The sequence below is a fragment of the Eleutherodactylus coqui genome, chromosome 9, assembly GCF_035609145.1.
Source record: "Eleutherodactylus coqui strain aEleCoq1 chromosome 9, aEleCoq1.hap1, whole genome shotgun sequence".
NCBI lineage: Eukaryota > Metazoa > Chordata > Amphibia > Anura > Eleutherodactylidae > Eleutherodactylus > Eleutherodactylus coqui.
In genome coordinates, this window is record NC_089845.1 from 14983354 (window position 1) to 15009694 (window position 26341).

The following is a 26341-nucleotide window of genomic DNA, read 5'->3' on the forward strand; positions in this document are numbered from 1 at the left end:
TTGCTTGTCCTGCGACTAGCGTCTTGTCAGAGAGTGTGTTTAGTGTGGCTGGGGGAATCATCACGGATAAGCGTACCCACCTGTCAACCGATAGTGCCGACAGGCTTACACTCATCAAGATGAACAAAGCCTGGATTTCCCCAGACTTCTCTTCTCCACCAGCGGACAGCAGCGATACCTAAACAATACGTAAGCTGCACCCGCGGATGGAAGCATCGTTCTCTATCACTATCCAAAACGGGGACCTTTTTGCTTCATCTATCTGTGTATAATATTCCTCCACCTCCGCCTGCTCCTCCTCCTGAAACCTCACATAATCACGCCGAACGGGCAATTTTTCTTAGGCCCACAAGGCTCACTCATATAATTTTTCTAAACAATTTTTATACGTTTCAATGCTCATTAAAGCGTTGAAACTTTCACCTCAATCAATTTTTATTTTTACTGGGCTGCCTCCAGGCCTAGTTACCAATTAAGCCACATTAACCAAAGCGATTAATGGGTTTCACCTGCCCTCTTGGTTGGGCATGGGCAATTTTTCTCAGGTACATTAGTACTGTTGGTACACCAATTTTTGGGGGCCCTCGCCTACAGTGTAATCCAATTAATTTTTTGCCCACCTGCATTACAGCTGACGTAACATCAGCTGTGTTGGGCACTGCAATGGGATATATTTATGTACCGCCGGTGGGTTCCAGGGAGCCACCCATGCTGTGGGTGCACAGGGAGTTGTAACTGCATGTGTCCACTTCTAAAGAACCCCGGTCTGACTGGGGCATGCAGTGTGGGCCGAAGCCCACCTGCATTAAACATGAATTTATTACCTCAGCTGTGATGGGCAATGCAATGGGATATATTTATGTACCGCCGGTGGCTTCCTGGCACCCACCCATGCTGTCGGTCCACAGGGAGTTGTAACTGCATGTGTCCACTTCTAAAGAACCCCAGTCTGACTGGGGCATGCAGTGTGGGCCGAAGCCCACCTGCATTAAACATGACATTATTACTAGAGATGAGCGAGCACCAAAATGCTCGGGTGCTCGTAACTCGAGACAAATTTTTTGCGATGCTCGAGGGTTCATTTCGAGTAACGAACCCCATTGTAGTCAATGGGCGACCCGAGCATTTTCGTATATCGCCGATGCTCGCTAAGGTTTTCATTTGTGAAAATCTGGGCAATTCTACAAAGTGATGGGAACGACACAGCAACGGATAGGGCAGGCGAGGGGCTACATGTTGGGCTGCATCTCAAGTTCCCAGGTCCCACTATTAAGCCACAATAGCGGCAAGAGTGGGCCCCCACCCCTCCCAACAACTTTTACTTCTGAAAAGCCCTCATTAGCAATGGATACCTTAGCTAAGCACCACACTACCTCCAACAAAGCACAATCACTGCCTGCATGACACTCCGCTGCCACTTCTCCTGGGTTACATGCTGCCCAACCCCCCCGCACGACCCAGTGTCCACAGCGCACACCAAATTGTCCCTGCGCAGCCTTCAGCTGCCCTCATGCCACACCACACTCATGTCTATTTATAAGTGCGTCTGCCAGAGGAACCGCAGGCACACACTGCAGAGGGTTGGCACGGCTAGGCAGCGACCCTCTTTAAAAGGGGCAGGGTGATAGCCCACAATGCTGTACAGAAGCAATGAGAAATCCAATCCTGTGCCACCTCCATCTGGAGCTGCACACGTGGGCATAGCAATGGGGAACCTATGTGCCACACACTATTCATTCTGTCAAGGTGTCTGCACGCCCCAGTCAGACCGCGGTTTTTTATAAATAGTCACAGGCAGGTACAACTCCGCAATGGGAATTCCGTGTGCACCCACAGCATGGGTGGCTCCCTGGAACCCACCGGCTTCGGCCCACACTGCATGCCCCAGTCAGACTGGGGTTCTTTAGAAGTGGAAACAGATGCATTTACAACTCCCTGTGGACCGACAGCATGGGTGGGTGCCAGGAACCCACCGGCGGTACATAAAAATATCCCATTGCATTGCCCAACACAGCAGATGTAACGTCAGCTGTAATGCAGGTGGGCTAAAAATTCATTTGATTACACTGTAGGCGAGGGCCCACAAAAATTGCTGTATCAACAGTACTAATGTACATCAGAAAAATTGGCTATGGCCAACCAAGAGGGCAGGTGAAACCCATTAATCGCTTTGGTTAATGTGGCTTAATTGGTAACTAGGCCTGGAGGCAGCCCAGTTAAAATAAAAATTGTTGGAGGTGAAAGTTTCAACGCTTTAATGAGCATTGAAACGTATGAAAATTGTTTAGAAAAATTATATGACTGAGCCTTGTGGGCCTAAGAAAAATTGCCCGTTCGGCGTGATTATGTGAGGTTTCAGGAGGAGGAGCAGGAGGAGGAGGAGGAATATTATACACAGATTGATGAAGCAAAAAGGTCCCCGTTTTTGATGGGGATACAGAACGATGCTTCCATCCGCGGGTGCAGCCTACGTATTGCTTAGGTATCGCTGCTGTCCGCTGGTGGAGAAGAGAAGTCTGGTGAAATCCAGGCTTTGTTCATCTTGATGAGTGTTAGCCTGTCGGCACTGTCGGTTGACAGGCGGGTATGCTTATCTGTGATGATTCCCCCAGCCGCACTAAACACCCTCTCTGACAAGACGCTAGCCGCAGGACAAGCAAGCACCTCCAGGGCATACAGCGCGAGTTCAGGCCACGTGTCCAGCTTCGACACCCAGTAGTTGTAGGGGGCAGAGGCGTCACGGAGGACGGTCGTGCGATCGGCTACGTACTCCCTCACCATCCTTTTACAGTGCTCCCGCCGACTCAGCCGTGACTGGGGAGCAGTGACACAGTCTTGCTGGGGAGCCATAAAGCTGTCAAGGGCCTTAAAGAGTGTTGGCCTGCCTGTGCTGTACATCCTGCCTGATCTCCGCGCCTCCCCTGCTACCTGGCCCGCAGAACTGCGCCTTCGGCCACTACCGCTGTCGTATGGGAATTTTACCATCAGTTTGTCCGCCAAGGTCCTGTGGTATAGCAACACTCTCGAACCCCTTTCCTCTTCAGGTATGAGAGTGGAAAGGTTCTCCTTATACCGTGGGTCGAGCAGTGTGTACACCCAGTAATCCGTAGTGGCCAGAATGCGTGTAACGCGAGGGTCACGAGAAAGGCATCCTAACATGAAGTCAGCCATGTGTGCCAGGGTACCTGTACGCAACACATGGCTGTCCTCACTAGGAAGATCACTTTCAGGATCCTCCTCCTCCTCCTCCTCCTCCTCCTCCTCCTCCTCCTCCTCTGGCCATACACGCTGAAAGGATGACAGGCCACCAGCATGTCTACCCTCACCAGTGGGCCAAGCTGTGTCTTCCCCCTCCTCTTCATCTTCCTCCTCCTCCTCCTCCTCACCGCGCTGAGATATAGACAGGAGGGTGCTCTGACTATCCAGCGACATACTGTCTTCCCCCGGCTCTGTTTCCGAGTGCAAAGCGTCTGCCTTTATGCTTTGCAGGGAACTTCTCAAGAGGCATAGCAGAGGAATGGTGACGCTAATGATTGCAGCATCGCCACTCACCACCTGGGTAGACTCCTCAAAGTTTCCAAGGACATGGCAGATGTCTGCCAACCAGGCCCACTCTTCTGAAAATAATTGAGGAGGCTGACCCCCAATGCGCCGCCCATGTTGGAGTTGGTATTCCACTATAGCTCTACGCTGCTCATAGAGCCTGGCCAACATGTGGAGCGTAGAGTTCCACCGTGTGGGCACGTCGCAGAGCAGTCGGTGCACTGGCAGATTAAACCGATGTTGCAGGGTGCGCAGGGTGGCAGCGTCCGTGTGGGACTTGCGGAAATGTGCGCAGAGGCGGCGCACCTTTCCGAGCAGGTCTGACAAGCGTGGGTAGCTTTTCAGAAAGCGCTGAACCACCAAATTAAAGACGTGGGCCAGGCATGGCACGTGCGTGAGGCTGCCGAGCTGCAGAGCCGCCACCAGGTTACGGCCGTTGTCACACACGACCATGCCCGGTTGGAGGCTCAGCGGCGCAAGCCATCGGTCGGTCTGCTCTGTCAGACCCTGCAGCAGTTCGTGGGCCGTGTGCCTCTTATCTCCTAAGCTGAGTAGTTTCAGCATGGCCTGCTGACGCTTGCCCACCGCTGTGCTGCCACGCCGCGCGACACCGACTGCTGGCGACGTGCTGCTGCTGACACATCTAGATTACGAGACAGAGGTTGAGGAGGAGGAGGAGGAGGGTGCTTTAGTGGAAGAAGCATACACCGCCGCAGATACCAGCACCGAGCTGGGGCCTGCAATTCTGGGGGTGGGTAGGACGTGAGCGGTCCCAGGCTCTGACTCTGTCCCAGCCTCCACTAAATTCACCCAATGTGCCGTCAGGGAGATATAGTGGCCCTGCCCGCCTGTGCTTGTTACTTGTTACTTGGCAGTAACCGCGTTGGTGAGGGCGCGTACAATGTTGCGGGAGACGTGGTCGTGCAGGGCTGGGAAAAGTAGTGGCGACTGGGAACTGAGTAGCGCGGGGCCGCCGCCGCCATCATACTTTTGAAGGACTCCGTTTCCACAACCCTATACGGCAGCATCTCCAGGCTGATAAATTTTGCTATGTGCACGTTTAACGCTTGAGCGTGCGGGTGCGTGGTGGCGTACTTGCGCTTGCGCTCAAACACTTGCGCTAGCGACGGCTGGACGGTGCGCTGAGAGACATTGGTGGATGGGGCCGAGGACAGCGGAGGTGAGGGTGTGGGTGCAGGCCAGGAGACGGTAGTGCCTGTGTCCTCAGAGCGGGGTTGGATCTCAGTGGCAGGTTGGGGCACAGGGGGAGAGGCAGCGGTGCAAACCGGAGGCAGTGAACGGCCTTCGTCCCACCTTGTGGGATGCTTGGCCATCATATGTCTGCGCATGCTGGTGGTGGTGAGGCTGGTGGTGGTGGCTCCCCGGCTGATCTTGGCGCGACAAAGGTTGCACACCACTGCAACCGTCTGCACTCTCAGTGAAAAACTGCCAGACCTTTGAGCACCTCGGCCTCTGCAGGGTGCCATGGCGCGAGGGGGCACTTTGGGAAACAGTTGGTGGATTATTCGGTCTGGCCCTGCCTCTACCCCTGGCCACCGCACTGCCTCTTGCAACCTGCCCTGCTGCTGCCCTTGCCTCCCCCTCTGAAGACCTGTCCTCAGTAGGCGTAGCAAACCAGGTGGGGTCAGTCACCTCATCGTCCTGCTGCTCTTCCTCAGAATCCTCGGTGCGCTCCTCCCTCGGACTTAATGCCCTTACTACTACCTCACTGATAGACAACTGTGTCTCATCGTCATCGGCCTCCTCACCCACTGAAAGGTCTTGAGACAGTTGCCGGAAGTTCCCAGCCTCATCCCCCAGACCCCGTGAACTTTGCAATGGTTGGGCATCAGTCACGATAAGCTCCTCTGGTGGGAGAGGAACCACTGCTGCCCAATCTGAGCAGGGGCCCGAGAACAGTTCCTGGGAGTCTGCCCGCTCCTCAGAATGTCTCATTTTCATGGAGTGAGGAGGCTGGGAGGAAGGAGGAGCAGCAGCCAGAGGATTCTGAGTTGCAGCAGTGGACGGCGCAGAACTCTGGGTGGACGATAGGTTGCTCGAAGCACTTTCTGCCATCCACGACAGGACCTGCTCACACTGCTCATTTTCTAATAAGGGTCTACCGCGTGGACCCATTAAATGTGCTATGAATGTGGGGACACCAGAAACGTGCCTCTCTCCTAATCCCGCAGCAGTCGGCTGCGCTACACCAGGATCAGGAACTCGGCCTGTGCCCACACCCGGACTAGGGCCTCCGCGTCCTTGGCCGCGCCCACGTCCTCTAGGCCTACCCCTACCCCTCAGCATGCTGTATTACCAGGAATGCAGAAACACAACACTGTAATTAAATGTGCCGCTTATTGGCCTGTGGTTTGAGGCTGAGTTCGCTTAGGGAACGCCAGGAAATAATTTTGCGCAAGCCTGCTGTAACACTTAGCTGGCTGCGTATTTATTTGGAGAAATTTTACCCCCAGCACACACGGACCCACAACACTGTGCAGAGTGACAGGCAGGCCAAATAGATTTTTTTCTAATCTTTTTTTGCACAAGGACCACTGCGTATATTCAATCTATAAGATGTCTTCTGGCCCTGCCTACACAATTCTGTCCCTGATGTGCGTGACGGAACTGCAGTGTTGCACTGTTATTAAGTGCAACACAGCGGTGATTTCAGAGGCAGGAAATAATTTGGCGCAAGCCTGCTGTAACACTTAGCTGGCTGCGTATTTATTTGGAGAAATTTTACCCCCAGCACACACGGACCCACAACACTGAGCAGAGTGACAGGCAGGCCAAATAGATTTTTTTCTAATCTTTTTTTGCACAAGGACCACTGCGTATATTCAATCTATATATGTCTTCTGGCCCTGCCTACGAAATTCTGTCCCTGATGTGTGTGACGGAACTGCAGTGTTGCACTGCCTGTTATTAAGTGCAACAGAGCGGTGATTTCAGAGCCAGGAAATAATTTTGCGCAAGCCTGCTGTAACACTTAGCTGGCTGCGTATTTATTTGGAGAACTACAACCCGCAGCAGACACAGACCCAGAACACTGAGCAGAGTGACAGGCAGGCCAAATATTTGTTTTTCAAAGATTTTTTTGCAAAAGGACCACTGCGTATATTCAATCTATAATATATGTCTTCTGGCACTGCCTACACAATTCTGTCCCTGTAGTATTACTGCAGGGCGCAATGCTCTGCACGGCCGATATACCAAAAAAAAAAAAAAAGTGCAACACTGCTAAAAGCAGCCTCCACACTATTGCACACGGTTAGATGTGGCCCTAAGAAGGACCGTTGGGGTTCTTGAAGCCTACACTAACTCCTAACACTCTCCCTGCCTAACCACCACTTCTGTCCCTGTAGTATTACTGCAGGGCGCAATGCCCTGCACGGCCAATATAGCAAAAAAAAAAAAGTGCAACACTGCTAAAAGCAGCCTCCACACTACTGCACACTGTTAGATGTGGCCCTAAGAAGGACCGTTGGGGTTCTTGAAGCCTACACTAACTCCTATCGCTCTCCCTACAGCAGCTCCAACACGATAGCACTGTCCCTCAGCTATCTCACAACGCATCTGAGGCGAGCCGCAGGAGGGGCCGATTTTTCTATTCGGGTGACACCTGATCTCCCCAGCCACTCACAGCAGGGGGGTGGTATAGGGCTTGAACGACGCAGGGGGAAGTTGTAATGCCTTCCCTGTCTTTCAATTGGCCAGAAAAGCGCGCTAACGTCTCAGAGAGGAAAGTGAAAGTAACTCGAACATCGCGTGGTACTCGTTATGAGTAACGAGCATCTCGAACACGCTAATACTCGAACGAGTATCAAGCTCGGACGAGTACGTTCGCTCATCTCTAATTATTACCTCAGCTGTGATGGGCAATGCAATAGGATATATTTATGTACAGCCGGTGGGTTCCAGGGAGTCACCCATGCTGTGGGTGCACAGGGAGTTGTAACTGCATGTGTCCACTTCTAAAGAACCCCGGTCTGACTGGGGCATGCAGTGTGGGCCGAAGCCCACCTGCATTAAACATCACATTATTACCTCAGCTGTGATGGGCAATGCAATGGGATATATTTATGTACAGCCGGTGGGTTCCAGGGAGCCACCCATGCTGTGGGTGCACACGGAATTCCCATTGCGGAGTTGTACCTGCCTGTGACTATTTATAAAAAAACGCGGTCTGACTGGGGCATGCAGACACCTTGACAGAATGAATAGTGTGTGGCACATAGGTTCCCCATTGCTATGCCCACGTGTGTTGCTCCTGATGGTGGTGGCACAGGATTTTATTTCTCATTGCTTCTGTACAGCATTGTGGGCTATCGCCCTGCCCCTTTTAAAGAGGGTCGCTGCCTAGCCGTGCCAACCCTCTGCAGTGTGTGCCTGCGGTTCCTCTGGCAGACGCACTTATAAATAGACATGAGTGTGGTGTGGCATGAGGGCAGCTGAAGGCTGCGCAGGGACAATTTGGTGTGCGCTGTGGACACTGGGTCGTGCGGGGGGGTTGGGCAGCATGTAACCCAGGAGAAGTGGCAGCGGAGTGTCATGCAGGCAGTGATTGTGCTTTGTTGGAGGTAGTGTGGTGCTTAGCTAAGGTATCCATTGCTAATGAGGGCTTTTCAGAAGTAAAAGTTGTTGGGGGGGGGCCCCACTCTTGCCGCTATTGTGGCTTAATAGTGGGACCTGGGAACTTGAGATGCAGCTCAACATGTAGCCCCTCGCCTGCCCTATCCGTTGCTGTGTCGTTTCCATCACTTTCTTGGGTTTTGCAGATTTTCACAAATGAAAACCATAGCGAGCATCGGCGATATACAAAAATGCTCGGGTCGCCCATTGACTTCAATGGGGTTCGTTATTCGAAACGAACCCTCGAGCATCGCGAAAAGTTCGTCTCGAGTAACGAGCACCCGAACATTTTGGTGCTCGCTCATCTCTAATAGTTGTACTATGCCTATAATCTTCCCAGGAGTGTACTCAACAACTTCCTAAAGTTTCATGGCGATCGGATGAATGGTGTAGTAGCGCATAAAGGACAAACAGACACGTACACAGACACGCATACATTCAATCTATATATATATAAAGACGAAAGCCCTCACTGACTCACTCACCGACTGACAGACTCGCCAAAAGTTCTCCAACTTCCCGATGTCGTAGAAACATGAAATTTGGCACAAGCATAGATGATCTCCAAAATAGGAAAAGTAATTGGGTCCCAACTGGATTATTCAATTCTAGCGCAAAAGAATTGGCGTCGAAATTTTACGTACGTAATCTAAATCTGTCACTTTCCGATTCAATAGAAACTTTAAATTTGGCCCGAGCATTGATTATGTCATAAATGGGAAAAGTTAATGGGTCCCAACACGATTATTCAATTCTATGCGCAAAAGAATTAGCGTCCAAATTTTACGTACAGAATCTAAATTTTCTCACTTCCTGATGTCATAGAAACAGGAAATTTGGCAAGAGCATTGATTATGTCATAAATAGGAAAAGCTAATGGGTCCAAACTCGATTATTTAATTCTAGCGCAAAAGAATGGGCGTTGAAATTTTACGTGCGGAATGTAATTTTTTCCACTTTCCGGTGTCATAGAAACGTGAAATTTGGCAGGAGCATTGATTATGTCATAAAGAGGAAAAGCTAATGGGTCCCAACTCGATTATTAAATTCTATGCGCAAAAGAATTAGCGTCCAAAACTTTACGTACGGAATCTAATTTTCTCACTTTCCGGTGTCATAGAAACTTGAAATTTGGCACGAGCATTGATTATGTCATAAATGGTAAAAGTTCATAGGTCCCAACTTGATTATTCAATTCTAGCACAAAAGACTTAGCGTCCAAATTTTACGTGCGGAATGTAATTTTTTCACTTTCCGGTGTCATAGAAAGGGGAAATTTGGCACGAGTATTGATTATGTCATAAATAGGAAAAGTTAATGGGTCTCAACTTGATTATTCAATTCTATGCGCAAAAGAATTAGTGTCCAAATTTTATGTACGTAATCTAATTCTCTCACTTCCTGATGTCATTTTATATAAAGTAAACATCACATGGTTACCTCCACGTGGTGTTTCCTGGGTAACGCAGAGAATTATGCAAAATGGTGAACATATGTTTTTCCGGTATCTCTAAAGTAAGCACGACTTCATAAGATTTTCCGTGTGAACACCAGATAAACACCAGTACCAAATTAACTCGGGCGAAGCCGGGTATATCAGCTAGTTTTATATATATAGACTAGATTACCCATCGCACGTTGCTGCGAAGACGTACAAAGATATATACATTCGTTTTTATATATCTAGATAACCAATCACAGCACAGCTTTTTTATGTTACCTCAGTGGTATAATATATAACAACCAATCGCAGCGCAGCTTTCATGTTACCTCAGCAGTATAAAATATAACAACCAATCACAGTGCAGCTTTCATGTTACCTCAGCAGTAAGAGAAATAACAACCAATCACAGCGCAACTTTTATTCTACCTCAGCAATATAAAAAATGGCAACCAATCACAGCACAGCATTCATTTTACCTCAGCGGTATTGTCAGAACCGGCAACTCTCGGGGCCGCCGTGCCCGCACCACCGGTCCGGCCACCCGGGGTACAGGAGCGCGGCGCAGAGGTACCCCGGTTCTTGTGATCTCCCCGGGCCGCTGTAAGACTGGTCGCCGCCGGGTTGCTAGGGAGGCAGCTGGTGCTTCTAGTGTCCTGACTACCAGGCTGGCTTCCCTAGTAACTGTCTGTGCAGCTAGACTGGGGGCGTGTCCCCAGCACCGCCCTGATTAGCCCTGCTGCTGTCAGGCTCCCCGCCCCAATCAGCTTCTGGGGCGGGAGCGCTGACAGCATTTAAATAGGTGTGTTTTCCTCTCAGGCCTCGCCAGTGTTAGTTTGGTTCTCCAGCTGCACCCGCGTTTATCCTGACTGCTCTTGTGACCTCGGCTTTTCTGACACCTGCTTTTGGACTTGACTACGTTTTTGCCTGACCCCTCCGTACTGCGTACCCTCTTGTTGCCTACCCGGATTGTCTGACCATTCTACCGTTGCTTGTCTCAGTGTCTGTTTGTCTCCCGTGTCCCGCTTCCCTAGTGAGGGTAGGGACCGTCGCCCAGTTGTCGCCCTGGGGGTTAGCCCAGGGGGGCAAGTAGGCAGGGACAGGGGTTGCGGGATATCTCAGGGACCCCCATATCCCGGACACTGTCCTGACAGTAACACTGGCCGAACTAAGGTCAGACCCTTGCATCCGCCCGGCAACTTTGAGCCCCTCGATGGAGGCCGTGGCGGCTGTAGCGAACCAGGTCCAGGTCCTTACGACCCTTGCCCAGGACCTAACAGCCCGCTTGCAGCCACGGGAACAAGTGGCAGCTGCAGGTCCCATGCAGCCCTCGTCCGCTCCAGGAACGATGTCAGAACCTCGAGCCACGCTTCCGGATTGCTTCTCCGGAGAGAGAGATCAGTTTTTTGCATTTAGAGAGAGCTGCAAGCTCTACTTTGATCTCCGCCCCCACTCCTCTGGTACTGAATACCAGAAAGTGGGAATCGTAATTACCCGCCTGAGGGGAGAGCCCCAAAATTGGGCTTTCTCGCTACCAGCTGGCTCTCCAGCCCGACTATCCCTTGACGCCTTTTTTTTCGCCCTGGGTCAAATTTATGACGAACCCGACCGGGCGGGCTACGCAGTCTCCAAACTTCTGGCCCTGCGCCAGGGTTGTAAGATGGCGGAGGACTACTGTTCCCAATTCCGTCAACATTGTACGGAATCCCGGTGGAACGATGCCGCCCTAAAAGACTTATTTTTGACCGGCCTGTCTGAGGGTCTCAAGGACCTACTTGTGGCCCACCCAGAGCCTAAAACCCTGGAGCAAGCCATGTCGCTGGCTATTCGAGCCGACCGACGTTTGAGGGCCAGACACGCCGCTCGGACCACCCCACTCCCCACGTCTACTTCTTCGACTGACCCGACCTTTTACCCTCCCACCACCGAGGCCATGGAGCTGGGAGCCGTGAACCCCGAGCAACGACGGGAACACCGCCTGAAGAAGAACCTCTGCTTCTACTGTGGGGAGCCGGGTCACCGCATTGCTACCTGCGCTAAGAAGCCACGGCAGGAAGAACTCCCGCTCCTAGGCAGTTATCGGGGGGACTGTCTAGGAGCCAAGGTACTCCCTGTGTTGTCCAAAATGTTAGTGCCTTGCACCCTAGAATTTCATGCTTTCCACCGTACTGGGCAAGCCTTTGTTGATTCGGGGGCTGCGGCTAATTTCGTTAACTTTAATTTCGTTGCTCAACTGTCCGGGGTTTTGTTACGTTTAGAAACTCCGATTCTGGTTTCAGGAGTGGACTCCACTCCTTTGCAAGCAGGGGTGGTTAATCTGGTGACCCCTGAAGTAAGGTTTACTATAGGAGCCTTACACGTGGAAACCTGCACCTTTCTAGTGATGAGAGATTTGTCTGTGGACGTCGTCCTAGGCCTCCCCTGGCTCCGGGAGCACAACCCGGTAGTAAATTGGGACACGTTGGAACTGGTAAAGTGGGGTCCCCGCTGTGCCAACCACCTTTGTGCGGTGAAGGTGGGAATCTCCACCTGCGAGGGGAGCCCCCTACCAGAATACCTCTCCGAGTTTTCTGACGTGTTCTCCAAACAATTATCTGAAGCTCTGCCCCCTCATAGGGAATGGGACTGTAAAATAGACTTGATTCCTGGGGCCAAACTTCCTAAGGGCCGCATTTATAACGTTACGGTTCCAGAGAGAGAATCCATGAGGGACTACATCCAGGACAGCCTGGCCAAGGGGCACATCCGGCCCTCAGAATCCCCGGTGGGTGCCGGGTTTTTCTTCGTTGAGAAGAAGGATGGGGGTCTCCGGCCCTGTATTGACTATAGAGAGCTAAATAAAATCACAGTCCGAAACCAGTATGCTCTTCCACTCATTCCTGACCTCCTCAACCAGGTCGCTGGTGCCCGATGGTTTTCTAAACTTGATCTCAGGGGAGCATACAACCTCATCCGCATTCGGGAGGGGGATGAGTGGAAAACCGCCTTCAATACGCCCCTCGGGCATTTTGAATACCTAGTTATGCCTTTTGGATTGTGTAACGCCCCCGCCATTTTTCAGGGGTACATGAACTCAGTGTTTCAGGATATCATGGGGGTGTTCGTGGTTATATATCTAGACGACATTTTGATTTTTTCCTCCGACTTGCCGAGTCACCATACTCACGTTCAGACTGTGCTAGCTCGACTCAGACATAACAAGCTGTTTGCTAAACTCGAGAAATGTGTTTTCGGGGTACAAAAGATATCATTTTTGGGGTATATCATCACGCCATGCGACTTCCAGATGGATCCTGAAAAGGTGAAGGCCATCACGGAGTGGGCCCAGCCAGGGTCGTTGAAAGCCCTTCAACGCTTCCTCGGCTTCGCCAACTACTATCGCAAATTCATTAAAGACTTCTCCGTGGTGGCTAAACCTCTAACGGACCTCACCAGAAAGGGGGCAGATGTGAGGACCTGGTCTTCTGAGGCTCTGAGGGCCTTCAATACCCTAAAGGCGGCGTTCTCGTCTGCACCTGTCCTAGTACAACCGGATCTGTCCAGTCCTTTTGTGGTGGAGGTAGATGCCTCTGAGTTTGGTGTGGGAGCGGTACTGTCCCAAGGTCCCTCCACTCTCACCAACCTTAGACCGTGTGCCTATTTTTCTAGGAAGTTTTCGTCCACCGAACGGAACTATGATATAGGCAACCGGGAATTGCTGGCGATTAAGTGGGCTTTCGAAGAGTGGAGGCATTTTTTGGAAGGAGCCCATCACCAGATTACGGTACTCACTGACCATAAAAACCTCACTTATCTAGATTCCGCTAAGAGGTTAAATGCTCGGCAAGCCCGCTGGGCCTTGTTTTTCTCTCGGTTCAATTTTGTTGTTACCTATAGACCCGGTTCTAAGAATGTCAAGGCTGATGCCCTGTCTAGGAGTTTTGGTTCTCCGGAACCTTCCGAGCCGGAGCCTGAGAGCATTCTCTCCCCTGGGGTGGTCCTCGCTGCTGTCTCCTCCGACCTTTCACCTCTCATTCACGCCGCTCAACAATCTGCTCCTGAAGCCCTTCCGGAAGGCAAATTATTTGTCCCGTTGTCACTGAGATTGAAAGTGTTAGAGGAGACACATGCTTCAGTCCTAGCTGGACACCCCGGTATCAGGGGTACTCGGGAGTTAGCGGCCAGACTCTATTGGTGGCCGCACATGGCCAAGGATGTACGGGTATTTGTGTCCGCGTGCCCGGTTTGCGCAAGGGGGAAGAACCTCAGGAGACGTCCTGAGGGGCCTCTTCTGCCCTTGCCCATTCCGTCCAGGCCATGGTCCCATTTGTCCATGGATTTTATTACTGATCTGCCATCCTCGCTGGGGAATACGGTCATTTGGGTAATAGTTGACCGTTTCTCCAAAATGTCTCATTTTGTTCCACTTGGCAAGTTGCCTAACGCCAAACTTTTGTCTGAGATGTTCATCAAGGAGATTGTTCGGTTACATGGGATCCCCGAGGATATTGTGTCTGATAGAGGGGTTCAGTTCGTCGCACGCTTCTGGCGAGCCTTCTGTAAAAATCTAAACGTTAATTTGTCCTTTTCCTCCGCTTTCCATCCCGAGAGTAACGGACAAACGGAACGGATGAACCAAGAACTTATCCAGTATCTGCGACTGTTTGTCTCTGATAACCAGCATCAGTGGGCCAACTACTTACCTCTCGCCGAATTTGCTATTAACAACCATGGTAACTCGTCGACCCAACTGTCACCTTTTTTTTGTAACTATGGGTTCCATCCCCGGTTCTCGCTTTCTACTCCTTTGGTCTCGAACAATCCGGCCGCCGACATATCCGCCGAAGAACTGTGCACAGTTTGGGCCCAGGTTCGTAAGAACCTTCAGGGTTCCCAAGAGAAACTGCGTAAATACGCAAATAAAAGACGTACTATCTCTGCACCTTTTGTGGTCGGGGAGCAGGTTTTATTATCATCTAAGAATCTGAGACTTAAGGTTCCCTCCCTGAAACTTGCTCCTCGGTTCATTGGCCCATTTACGGTTTCTCAGGTTATCAACCCGGTGTCATATAAGTTGGCACTTCCTGACCCCTGGAAGGTCCACAAGGTTTTTCACAAGAACTTGCTTAAGAAGTATGTGACTCCAGTTCTCCCCACCCAGAACCCGCCTCCTCCCTCTCTGGTACAGGGGGAACTGGAGTATGAAGTAGAAAGGCTTGTGGATGCCCGACGGGTTAGAGGTGGGCTGCAGTACCTGGTCCACTGGAGAGGATTTGGCCCTGAGGATAGGACGTGGGTCCCTGCCAGGGACGTTCATGCGCCACGCCTAGTCCAGGCATTCCACAGGGCTTTCCCGCTTAAGCCCGCACCTGGCCATGGGGGTCCGGTGTACCCCCGTAGAAGGGGGGGTACTGTCAGAACCGGCAACTCTCGGGGCCGCCGTGCCCGCACCACCGGTCCGGCCACCCGGGGTACAGGAGCGCGGCGCAGAGGTACCCCGGTTCTTGTGATCTCCCCGGGCCGCTGTAAGACTGGTCGCCGCAGGGTTGCTAGGGAGGCAGCTGGTGCTTCTAGTGTCCTGACTACCAGGCTGGCTTCCCTAGTAACTGTCTGTGCAGCTAGACTGGGGGCGTGTCCCCAGCACCGCCCTGATTAGCCCTGCTGCTGTCAGGCTCCCCGCCCCAATCAGCTTCTGGGGCGGGAGCGCTGACAGCATTTAAATAGGTGTGTTTTCCTCTCAGGCCTCGCCAGTGTTAGTTTGGTTCTCCAGCTGCACCCGCGTTTATCCTGACTGCTCTTGTGACCTCGGCTTTTCTGACACCTGCTTTTGGACTTGACTACGTTTTTGCCTGACCCCTCCGTACTGCGTACCCTCTTGTTGCCTACCCGGATTGTCTGACCATTCTACCGTTGCTTGTCTCAGTGTCTGTTTGTCTCCCGTGTCCCGCTTCCCTAGTGAGGGTAGGGACCGTCGCCCAGTTGTCGCCCTGGGGGTTAGCCCAGGGGGGCAAGTAGGCAGGGACAGGGGTTGCGGGATATCTCAGGGACCCCCATATCCCGGACACTGTCCTGACAGGTATAATATATAGCAACCAATCACAGCCTAGCTTTCATGTTGCCTCAGCAGTATAAGAAATAGCAAACAATCACAGCACAGCTTTCATTTTACCTCAGCATTTTCAATATGCAGCAATTGCCTTGCGAAACGTTCGGCGGATGCATCATTTTGTAGTTGAACACTCATCCCGTTGCTCGTAATGCCTTTTGTTTTTGTGCTTGAGATGGAAATCAAATGATCTTTGTCTGGGGGGCATAACTGTCGCCGATGCTCGTACGCGTGCCACCAATCGTAGGATAGTTGTACTATGCCAGTAATCTTCCCAGGAGTGTACTCAACAACTTCCCAAACTTTCATGGTGATTGTATGAATGGTGTAGTAATGCATAAAGGGCAGACAGACAGACATTCATTTTTATATATATAGATGACATCAGAAAGTGAGAGAATTAGATTCCGTACGTAAAATTTGGACACTAATTATTTTGCGCTTAGAATTGAATAATTGAGTTGGTACCCATTAACTTTTCCTATTTATGACATAATCAATGCTCGTGCCAAATTTCAAGTTTCTATGTCATTGGGAAGCGAGAAAATTAGATTCCGTACGTAAAATTTGGACGCCAATTATTTTGCGCTTAGAATTGAAGAATCGAGTTGGGACCTAATAACTTTTCCTATTTATGACATAATCAATGCTCGTGCCAAATTACATTGGGAAGTGAGAGATTTAGATTCCGTACGTACAATTTGGACGCTAATTCTTTTGCGCTTAGAATTGAATAATCGAGTTGGGACCTATTATATTTTCCTATTTATGACATAATCAATGCTCGTGCCAAATTTCAAGTTTCTATTACATTGGGAAGTAAGAGAATTATATTCCGTGCGTAAAATTTGGACGCTAATTCTTTGGCGCTTAGAATTGAATAATCGAGTTGGGATCCAATAACTTTTCCTATTTATGACATAATCAATGCTTGTGCCAAATTTCACGTTTCTATGACATTGGGAAGCGAGAAAATTAGATTCCGTACGTAAAATTTGGACGCCAATTCTTTTGCGCTTAGGATTGAATAATCGATTTGGGACCCATTAGCTTTTCCTATTTATGACAATCAATGCTCGTGCCAAATTTCAAGTTTCTATGACATCGCGAAGTGAGAAAATTAGATTCCGTATGTAAAATTTGGACGCTGATTCTTTTGCGCTTAGAATTGAATAATTGAGTTGGGACCCATTAACTTTTCCTATTTATGACATAATCAATGCTCGTGCCAAATTTCATGTTTCTATAACAGCGGGAAGTGAGAAAATTAGTGGCAATGATGGAAATTGAACGATCTACGTGGGTGGGGGGGCGTAACTGTCGACGACGCTCGCATGCACGCCATTTATCATAGCATAGTTGTACTATGCCTATCATCTTCCCAGGAGTGTACTCAACAACTTCCCAAAGTTTTATGGCGATCGGATGAATGGTGTAGTAGCGCATAAAGGACAAACAGACACACAGACAGACAGACATTCAATTATATATATTATCTATCTATCTATCTATCTATCTATCTATCTATCTATATATATATATATATATATATATATATATATATATATATATATAGACTAGCTTACCCGTCGCGCGTTGCTGCGAAGACATACATACATACATTCGTTTTTATATATCTAGATAACAACCAATCACAGTGCAGCTTTCATGTTACCTCAGTGGTATAATAAATAACAACCAATCGCAGCGCAGCTCACATGTTACCTCAGCTTTATAATATATAACAACCAATCACAGCGCAGCTTTCATGTTACCTCAGCAGAAAGAGAAATAACAACCAATCACAGCGCAACTTTTATTCTGCCTCAGCAATATAAAAAATAGCAACCAATCACAGCGCAGCATTCATTTTACCTCAGCGGTATAATATATAGCAACCAATCACAGCACAGCTTTCATGTAACCTCAGTAGTATAAGTATCAACCAATCACAGCACAGCTTTCATGTTGCCTCAGCAGTATAATATATAGCAAGCAACCAATCACAGCACAGCGTTCATTTTACCTCAGCAGTATAAGAAATAGCAACCAATTACAGCACAGCTTTCATTTTACCTCAGCATTCTCAATATCCAGCAACTGCCTTGCGAAACGTTCAGCGGATGCATTATTTTGTAGCTGAACACGCATCCCGTTGCTCGTAATGCCTTTTGCTTTCGTGCTTGTAATGGAAATCAAATGATCTTTGTCCGGGGGGGCATAACTGTCGACGATGCTCGCATGCGCGCCACATATCGTAGGATAGATGTACTATGCCAGTAATCTTCCCAGGAGTGTACTCAACAACTTCCCAAAGTTTCATGGCGATTGGATGAATGGTATAGTTATGCATAAAGGACAGACAGACAGACAGACATACATTCATTTTTAAATTTATAGATGACATCAGGAAGTAAGAGAATTAGATTCCATACGTAAAATTTGGACTCTAATTCTTTTGCGCTTAGAATTGAATAACTGAGTTGGGACCCATTTGCTTTTCTTACTTATGACATGATCAATGCTCGTGCCAAATTTCAAGTTTTAATGACATTGGGAAGTGAGTGAATTAGATTCCGTACGTTAAATTTGGACACTAATTCTTTTGCGCTTAGAATTGAATAATCGAGTTGGGACCCATTAACTTTTCCTATTTATGACATACTCAATGCCTGTGCCAAATTTCATGTTTCTACGACATCGGGAAGTGAGAGAATTAGTGGCAAAGATGGAAATCTAACGATCTATGTGGGGGGGGGGGTAACTGTCGACGGCGCTCGCACGCGCGCCATTTATTATAGCATAAATGTACTATGCCTATAATCTTCCCAGGAGTGTACTCAACAACTTCCCAAAGTTTCATGGCGATCGGATGAATGGTGTAGTAGCGCATAAAGGACAAACAGACAGACAGACACGCAGACAGACACACAGACAGACATACATTCAATTTTATATATATAGACTAGCTTACCCGTCGTGCGTTGCTGCAAAGACAGACATACATGCATTCGTTTTTATATATATATGACATCAGGAGGTGGGAGAATTAGATTCCTTACAGAAAATTTGGACGCTAATTTTTTTGCGCTTAGAATTTAATAATTGAGTTGGGACCTATTAGCTTTTCCTATTTATGACATAATCAATGCTCGTGCCAAATTACATCAGGAAGGGAGAGAATAAGATTCCGTATGTAAAATTTGGACGCTAAATATTTTGCGCTTAGAATTAAAAAATGGATTTGGGACCCATTAGCTTTTCCTATTTATGACATAATCAATGCTCGTGCCAAATTTCAAGTTTCTATGACATTGGGAAGTGAGAGAAATAGATTCCATACGTAAAATTTGGACGCTAATTCTTTTGCACATAGAATTGAATAATCGAGTTGGGACCCATTAACTGTTCCTATTTTTGACATAATCAATGCTCGTGCCAAATTTTAAGTTTCTATGACATTGGGAAGCGAGAAAGTTAGATTCTGTACGTAAAATTTGGACGCTAATTCTTTTAGGCATAGAATTGAATAATCGAGTTGAGACCCATTAACTTTTCCTATTTATGACATAATCAATGCTCGTGCCAAATTTCATGTTTCTACGACATCGGGAAGTGAGAAAATTAGTGGCAATGATGGAAATCGAACGATCTACGTGTGTGTGTGTGGGGGGGGGGGGGGGTAACTGTCGACGACGCTCGCACGTGCGACATTTATCATAGCATAAATGTACTATGCCTATAATCTTCCCAGGAGTGTACTCAACAACTTCCCAAAGTTTCATGGCGATTGGATGAATGGTGTAGTAGGGCATAAAGGACAAACAGACAGACACGCAGACAGACATACATTCAATTTTATATATATAGATTACAGCACACTCTAGGTGTCACTAGAACATCTACCGTGTTTCCCAGAAAATAAGACAGTGTCTTATATTAATTTTTGTTCAAAAAGATTTAACTTTTTTACATGTATAGCTGCCTGGACACTTTTTAAATTGACTTTTTTAATTAACTGTTAGCAGGGCTTAATTTTGGAGAGGGGCTTATATTTAAAGCATCCTCAAATAGCCTGAAAAATCATTTTGCATCCCCAAAAATTTTGGAAAATCATGCCAAGTCTTATTTTCAGGGTATGTCTTATTTTCAGGGAAACGGTAGGAATATATCACTGGATACATCACATAAGTGTTACTTAATGTGCATTCCATTGCAGCGTATCTACATCAATAGAGCATTAGCTGACCAATGCGGTCACATGATCGCGGCAGCACAGTGCAACTAAGACATCGGCCACGCCCCCAGGATGATGTTGTCGTCACGTGACTGTCACATGACAGTCGTGCGTGAGGTCATCACTAGGCGACCATGCAGCAGCACAGAAGAGAGATAGACTACATCATTAGCCAATCCAGGTACTAGGAGGTGATTAATGGGAGGTGCATATCGTTTATAAGCAGACACTATTCGTCCACTGACCAGGTCTGTCAGTTTTATCTGGGCCAGCGAGCTCAGCAGTCATATCGGGCTTCATGTCCTAAAATATTGCACTATCACTGAGCACCAAAAATAAAGGTGGCTCGCTCTGACATACTGTCCTGATGAAGCAGCCAAAAATCGCTGCGGAACCGCACCAACAGTAATGCGACAGTAACGCACTAACCACGGATTCAACCGTGATTAGTCATATGGAGACAACTGACTAACAGTTGCGCTTCTAGTTGACAGCAACTCTCGCCTGTTTTTGGCTCACACACAGTGACACCCAGGGGCAGCTCTGTCTCCTGACATGTAACTGTAGTTAGTATAGCCCTATGAGAACACAGCACAGCTCAAAGTGTCAGTTTTTGATGTTGGTTTTCAATCAAGTCACCGGGGCAGTAATTCTTCAAATATTCAAGAATAGATTCACCGACGAAGAATCTGTTAAAAAACGTACTAACTTTATTAATAACTTCTTAAAATTAAAAACCAGACGGAACAGAACATATATAATGTATCCTGAGAGCCCCAGGAATGTATCCTCCTGATAATAGAGAGATATTCAGTTCCTCGGCGTCTCCGTTTCTTTAAACCATCCCTTATATTACCCTTGCTATTCAATGAGTACTGGCCAATTTAGACCACTTGGGCGATACTTGTAATATGTGTGGAATGTTTGCCACCATTGATTAAGCCAAGGTTATAGAGATGGGTAAGGCACCGCCTTTATTTTAAAATATATCTCACAACTCCTTTGGTAGGAAATCAGATACTGTGCAGTGTTTTATACTGAAGATTTAACCTCCGCTATGTAGTCAGAAACCCCTGTCCCTTTAAGCATAAGATGAGGACACATATCTTGCGCTCATGGTTGTTTGTTCATCAGGTGACTCATCAATATAGGGGAGTACTATAGAGGAGATAGAGGAAGATGCGCAATCATTCCTGTGATTTTCAGTATCCAAGGGGTTAAATAGTCCCTTTCAGAGGTTCACATAAAATAGGCAGCAGCAATGTAAATGAATATTGCCGATTTCCACAATTTGGAACACAATTTTGCCTTATTTTATCCCCCTGAAATAAGATAAACCTTGCTGTCAGGGGGGGAGAGGAAAGGGTTAATTTTGAATATTGAATAAATGAGCTCTTTGGTAAGATATATCCCCAGCCCACTTGGCCAGTTATAGAAAAAACAGCTGGTAAATGTCCAAAATTATACCCTCTCCACTTTTGTGCAATTCAGCGCACAAAGGGTTAATTTCAAATAAATGGGCTTTTGGGTAAGAGGCATTCCCAGCCCACTTGTCCAGTTATAAGGAGCAACTGGCAAATGTCCAAAATTTAGCCCTTTACAGTTTAATGCTGTTCAGCGCACAGAGGGTTAACCCCGTTAAATAGGCTAATTCCTGTGCGCTGCTGATTTCTCCTCCTTGTTTAGGGGTATCACCAGATAGAAAAAACACCCCAGAGTTATGTATATCCCTATCTCCTCTCACAGCATAAATACTGTGATGTAAGAGTAACTTCTGGCACTGATGTAGCCGCCCGAATTGCTGCTGCCTAGTTTACACACAATAGGGTCAGTTTGATTGTGTTTAATGTATTAGCAATGTATACAGTGAAGAACAAATTAAACATCAGTCATTTAGGAGTTTGAAAATTCAAGTGGCAATAATATTGTGCTAATGCAATTTGGACAGCATTGGTCATAAAGCCAAGTGCCTGCTGTTATTCTGACTCAAGAGCCAAGTGACAGTGATGGGGTTCTGCTATCAATTCTAGCCACACTTGTACCAGTTTTCAGTGCTGTTATCACATCCGCAGTGTCATTGATGCCCAAAAGTATCTGCAGGTGCCAACAACTGTGAAGCCATTCAGGTGCCTCGGGTGCAGAAACAATACAGCCTTTAATCATATTCTAGAACTGGATTATTAGCAGAATTCCTAGTGTTCATAGCCATTGTTTGACAATAGTTTATTATTTGCAGTAGTTCTTAAGGACTCTAACAGCAGGACAATGTTGGTACTTTATATAATTACTAGCTGATATACCCAGCTTCGCTCGAGTTAATTTGGTACTGGTGTTTATCTGGTGTTCACACGGAAAATCTTATGAAGTCGTGGTTACTTTAGAGATACCGGAAAAACATATGTTCACCATTTTGCATAGTTCTCTGCGTTACCCAGGAAACACCACGGGGAGGTAACCATGCGACGTTTCCTTTATATAAAATGACATCAGGAATTGAGAGAATTAGATTCCATACGTAAAATTTGGACGCTAATTCTTTTGCACTTAGAATTGAATAATCGAGTTGGGACCTATGAACTTTTCCTATTTATGACATAAACAATGCCCGTTCCAAATTTCATGTTTCTATGACACCAAGAAGTGAGAGAATTAGATTCCGTAAGTAAAATTTGGACGCTAGTTCTTTTGCGCTAGAATTGAATAATCGAGTTGGGACCCAATAACTTTTCCTATTTATAACATATTCAATGCTTATGGCAAATTTCATGTTTCTATGACTTTGGGCAATGAGAGATTTAGATTATGTACGTAAAATTCCGACGCTAATTCTTTTGCGCATAGAATTAAATAATCGAGTTGGGACCCATTAGCTTTTCCTATTTATAACATAATCAATGCTCGTGCAAAATTTCACGTTTCTATGACACCGGAAAGTGAGAAAAATGCATTCCGTATGTTAAATTTGGACGCTAATTCTTTTGCGCATAGAATTGAATAATCGAGTTGGGACCCATTAGCTTTTCATATTTATGACATAATCAATGCTTGTGCCAAATTTCGAGTTTCTATGACACCGGAAAGTGAAAGAATTAGATTCCGTACGTAAAATTTGGACGCTAATTCTTTGGCGCTTAGAACTGAATAATCGAGTTGGGACCTAATAACTTTTATTATTTATGACAGAATCAATGCTCCTGCCAAATTTCAAGTTTTATGACATTGGAAAGTGAGAGAATTAGATTCCGTACGTAAAATTTGGACGCTAATTCTTTTGCGCATAGAATTGAATAATCTAGTTGGGACCTATTAACTTTTCCTATTTATGAAATTGTCAATGCCCGTGCCAAATTTTAAGTTTCTATGACATTGGGAAGTGAGAGATTTAGATTATGTACGTTAAATTTCGACGCTAATTCTTTTGCGCTAGAATTGAATAATCGAGTTGGGACCCAATTACTTTTCCTATTTTGGAGATCATCTATGCTTGTGCCAAATTTCATGTTTCTACGATATCGGGAAGTTGGAGAACTTTTGGCGAGTCAGTCGGTGAGTCAGTCGGTGAGTCAGTCGGTGAGTCAGTCGGTGAGTCAGTCGGTGAGTCAGTCGGTGAGTCAGTGAGGGCTTTCGTCTTTATATATATAGAAGACAAAAGCCCTCACTGACTCACTCACTGATTCACTGACTCGCTCACTAACTCTCCACTAATTCTTCAACTTTCCGATGTCGTAGAAAAATGAAATTTGGCACAAGCATAGATTATGTCCAAAATAGGAAGAGTAAAGGCGTCCCAACGCGATAATTCTAGCGCAAAACAATTGGCATCCAAATTTTACATACAGAATCTAATTCTCGCACTTCCCGATGTCGTAGAAACAAGAAATATGGCAGAAGCATAGATTATGTCCAAAATAGGAAAAGTAAAGAGGTCCCAACTCGATTATTCAATTCTAGCGCAAAGGAATTAGCGTCCAAATTTTACGTACGGAATCTAATTCTCTCACTTTACAATGTCATAGAAGCATGAAAATTGGCACGGGCATGGATTATTTCATAAATAGGAAAATGTAATGGTTCCCAACTTGATTATTCAATTCTAAGCACAAAAGAATTAGCATCCAAATTTTATGTACTTAATCTAATTCTCTCACTTCCTGATGTCATTTTATATTAAGGAAACATCGCATGGTTACCTCCATGTGTTTTTTCCTGGGTAGCGTAAAGAACCATGCAAAATGGTGAACATTTTTTTCCCTCGGTTTCTCTAAAGTAACCACGATTTTCCGTGTGAACACCAGATAAACACCAGCACCAAATTACCTTGGGCGAATCCCGGTATATCAGCTAGTCTATATATATATATATATATATATATATATATATATATATATATATATATATATATATATATATATATAAAGATGAAAGCCCTCACAGACTCACTGACTGACTGACTCACTGGCCACTAATTCTCCAACTTCCCGATGTCGTAGAAACATGAAATTTGGCAGAAGCATAGATTATGTCCAAAATAGGAAAAGTAAAGGGGTCCCAATTCGATTATTTAATTCTAGTGCAAAAACTAGCGTCCAAATTTTACGTACGTAATATAATTCTCTCACTTCCCGATGTCATAGAAACTTGAAATTTGGCACGAGCATTGATTATGTCATAAATAGGAAAAGTTAATGCGTCCCAACTCGATTATTGAATTCTAAGCGCAAAAGAATGTGTCCAATTTTTATGTACGTAATCTAATTCTCTCACTTCCCTATGTCATAAAAATGTGAAATTTGGTACTAGCATTGATTATGTCATAAATAAGAAAAGTTAATGGGTCCCAACTCGATTATTCAATTCTAAGCGCAATAGAATTAGCGTCCAAATTTTACGTACGTAATCTAATTCTCTCACTTCCCTATGTTGTAGAAGCATGAAATTTGGCACGAGCATTGATTATGTCATAAATAGGAAACGTTAATGGGTCCTAACTCGATTATTCAATACTAAGCGCAAAAGAATTAGCGTCCACATTTTACGTACGGAATCTAATTTTCTCACTTCCTGATGTCATTTTATATAAAGGGAGCGTTGCATGGTTACCTCCACATGGTGTTTCCTGGGTAACGCAAAGAACCATGCAAAATGGTAAACATATTTTTTTCCTCGGTATCTGTAAAGTAACCACGATTTTCCGTGTGAACACCAAATAAACACCAGCACCAAATTAACTCGGGGCGAAGACGGGTATATCAGCTAGTTCTCCAAATAGGGAGCCCAGTACTATAAATAATTATAGTTGGGGGCCCCATTAAAGATTTTGCATTGGGGCCCAGGAGCTTCAAGTTACACCTCTGCAGATGGGAAATGCTGTCTGCAGCTTCAAAGTCTCTGTGCAACATAAATAGTGTTGTCTCCTGCTTTCACACTCTTTTATCATCATAGCAGTATAGTAAAGAGATCCAACATAGTATTTCAGGCCCACAATTCAGTGCACTTGCAGAAAAGAAGAGGTCACTTTCTTTTTCCCACTTTTGAATTATTTAAAGTGTAGAGGCTGTTCAAACACATGATATAACTGGGGGGGGGGGGAGGTTTGACTGCCTCAGGTGGCATAGTCAGCTGTTTACCAAGGATGTTGGCAGCGGGACCTACAACAGGTCTTATATGAAAAGGTTTGTCTATAGTGAGAAAACCCTATTAATATATCAAAAGGCCAACATAATTTAATTTACATTTACTTTTCATTTTCATTTGTTCCAGCGCACCTCAAATTAGCCATGATTAGCATTAATTTTGTCCACTGCCTATATTCTGGAAAATTTTAACATTTTGTCACTACCTTTTTCCCATGTAATCCAGAGACACCAATATCACCCTTTGGTCCTCTTGATCCCTTGAAGATTACAAACAAATAAAAGGCATCATTATTAAACCGGCATACCAGTGAATAAGAAAATGCTAACAAAACATGACATTTTCTGATATATCATTCATGAAATGCAAAAGTTTGATACGGAAAGTCTTGCCCTTTAATAAATAATGTAGGAAAAATTGAAGAGGATCATGAGGAGAAGGCAAATCTTAAAAAAGTTTTTACTCTATTAGAACCATAGAATGGTAGAGTTGGAAGGGGCCTTCTGGGTCATCTGGTGCAACTTCATCGGTGCAGGATTACTAAATTATCTCAGATTTGTCCAGCCTTTGTTTGAATACTTCCATTGAAGGAGAACTCACCACCTCCTGTGGTAACCTGTTCCACTCATTGATCACCTTCACTGTCAGAAGGTTTTGTCTAATATCTAATCTGTCTCCTCCCTTTCATTTTCATCCCATTGCTTCTAGTTTTTCCTTGTGCAGATGAGAATAGGGCTGATCCCTCTGCACTGTGACAGCCCTTCAG

The 26341-nt window shown here is 46.4% G+C and overlaps 1 protein-coding gene across 4 annotated transcripts in view; it reads right to left on the reverse strand.

The window, feature by feature from the left end:
- Window positions 1-26341, reverse strand: part of COL15A1 (collagen type XV alpha 1 chain) — a 638286-nt gene that overhangs the window by 211110 nt on the left and 400835 nt on the right. For all 4 annotated transcript variants that reach the window (XM_066579143.1, XM_066579144.1, XM_066579146.1 and 1 more), the window contains exon 21: window positions 25781-25834. In XM_066579143.1, coding sequence (XP_066435240.1) covers window positions 25781-25834 — 54 coding nt within the window. The remainder of the gene's footprint in view (window positions 1-25780; window positions 25835-26341) is intronic.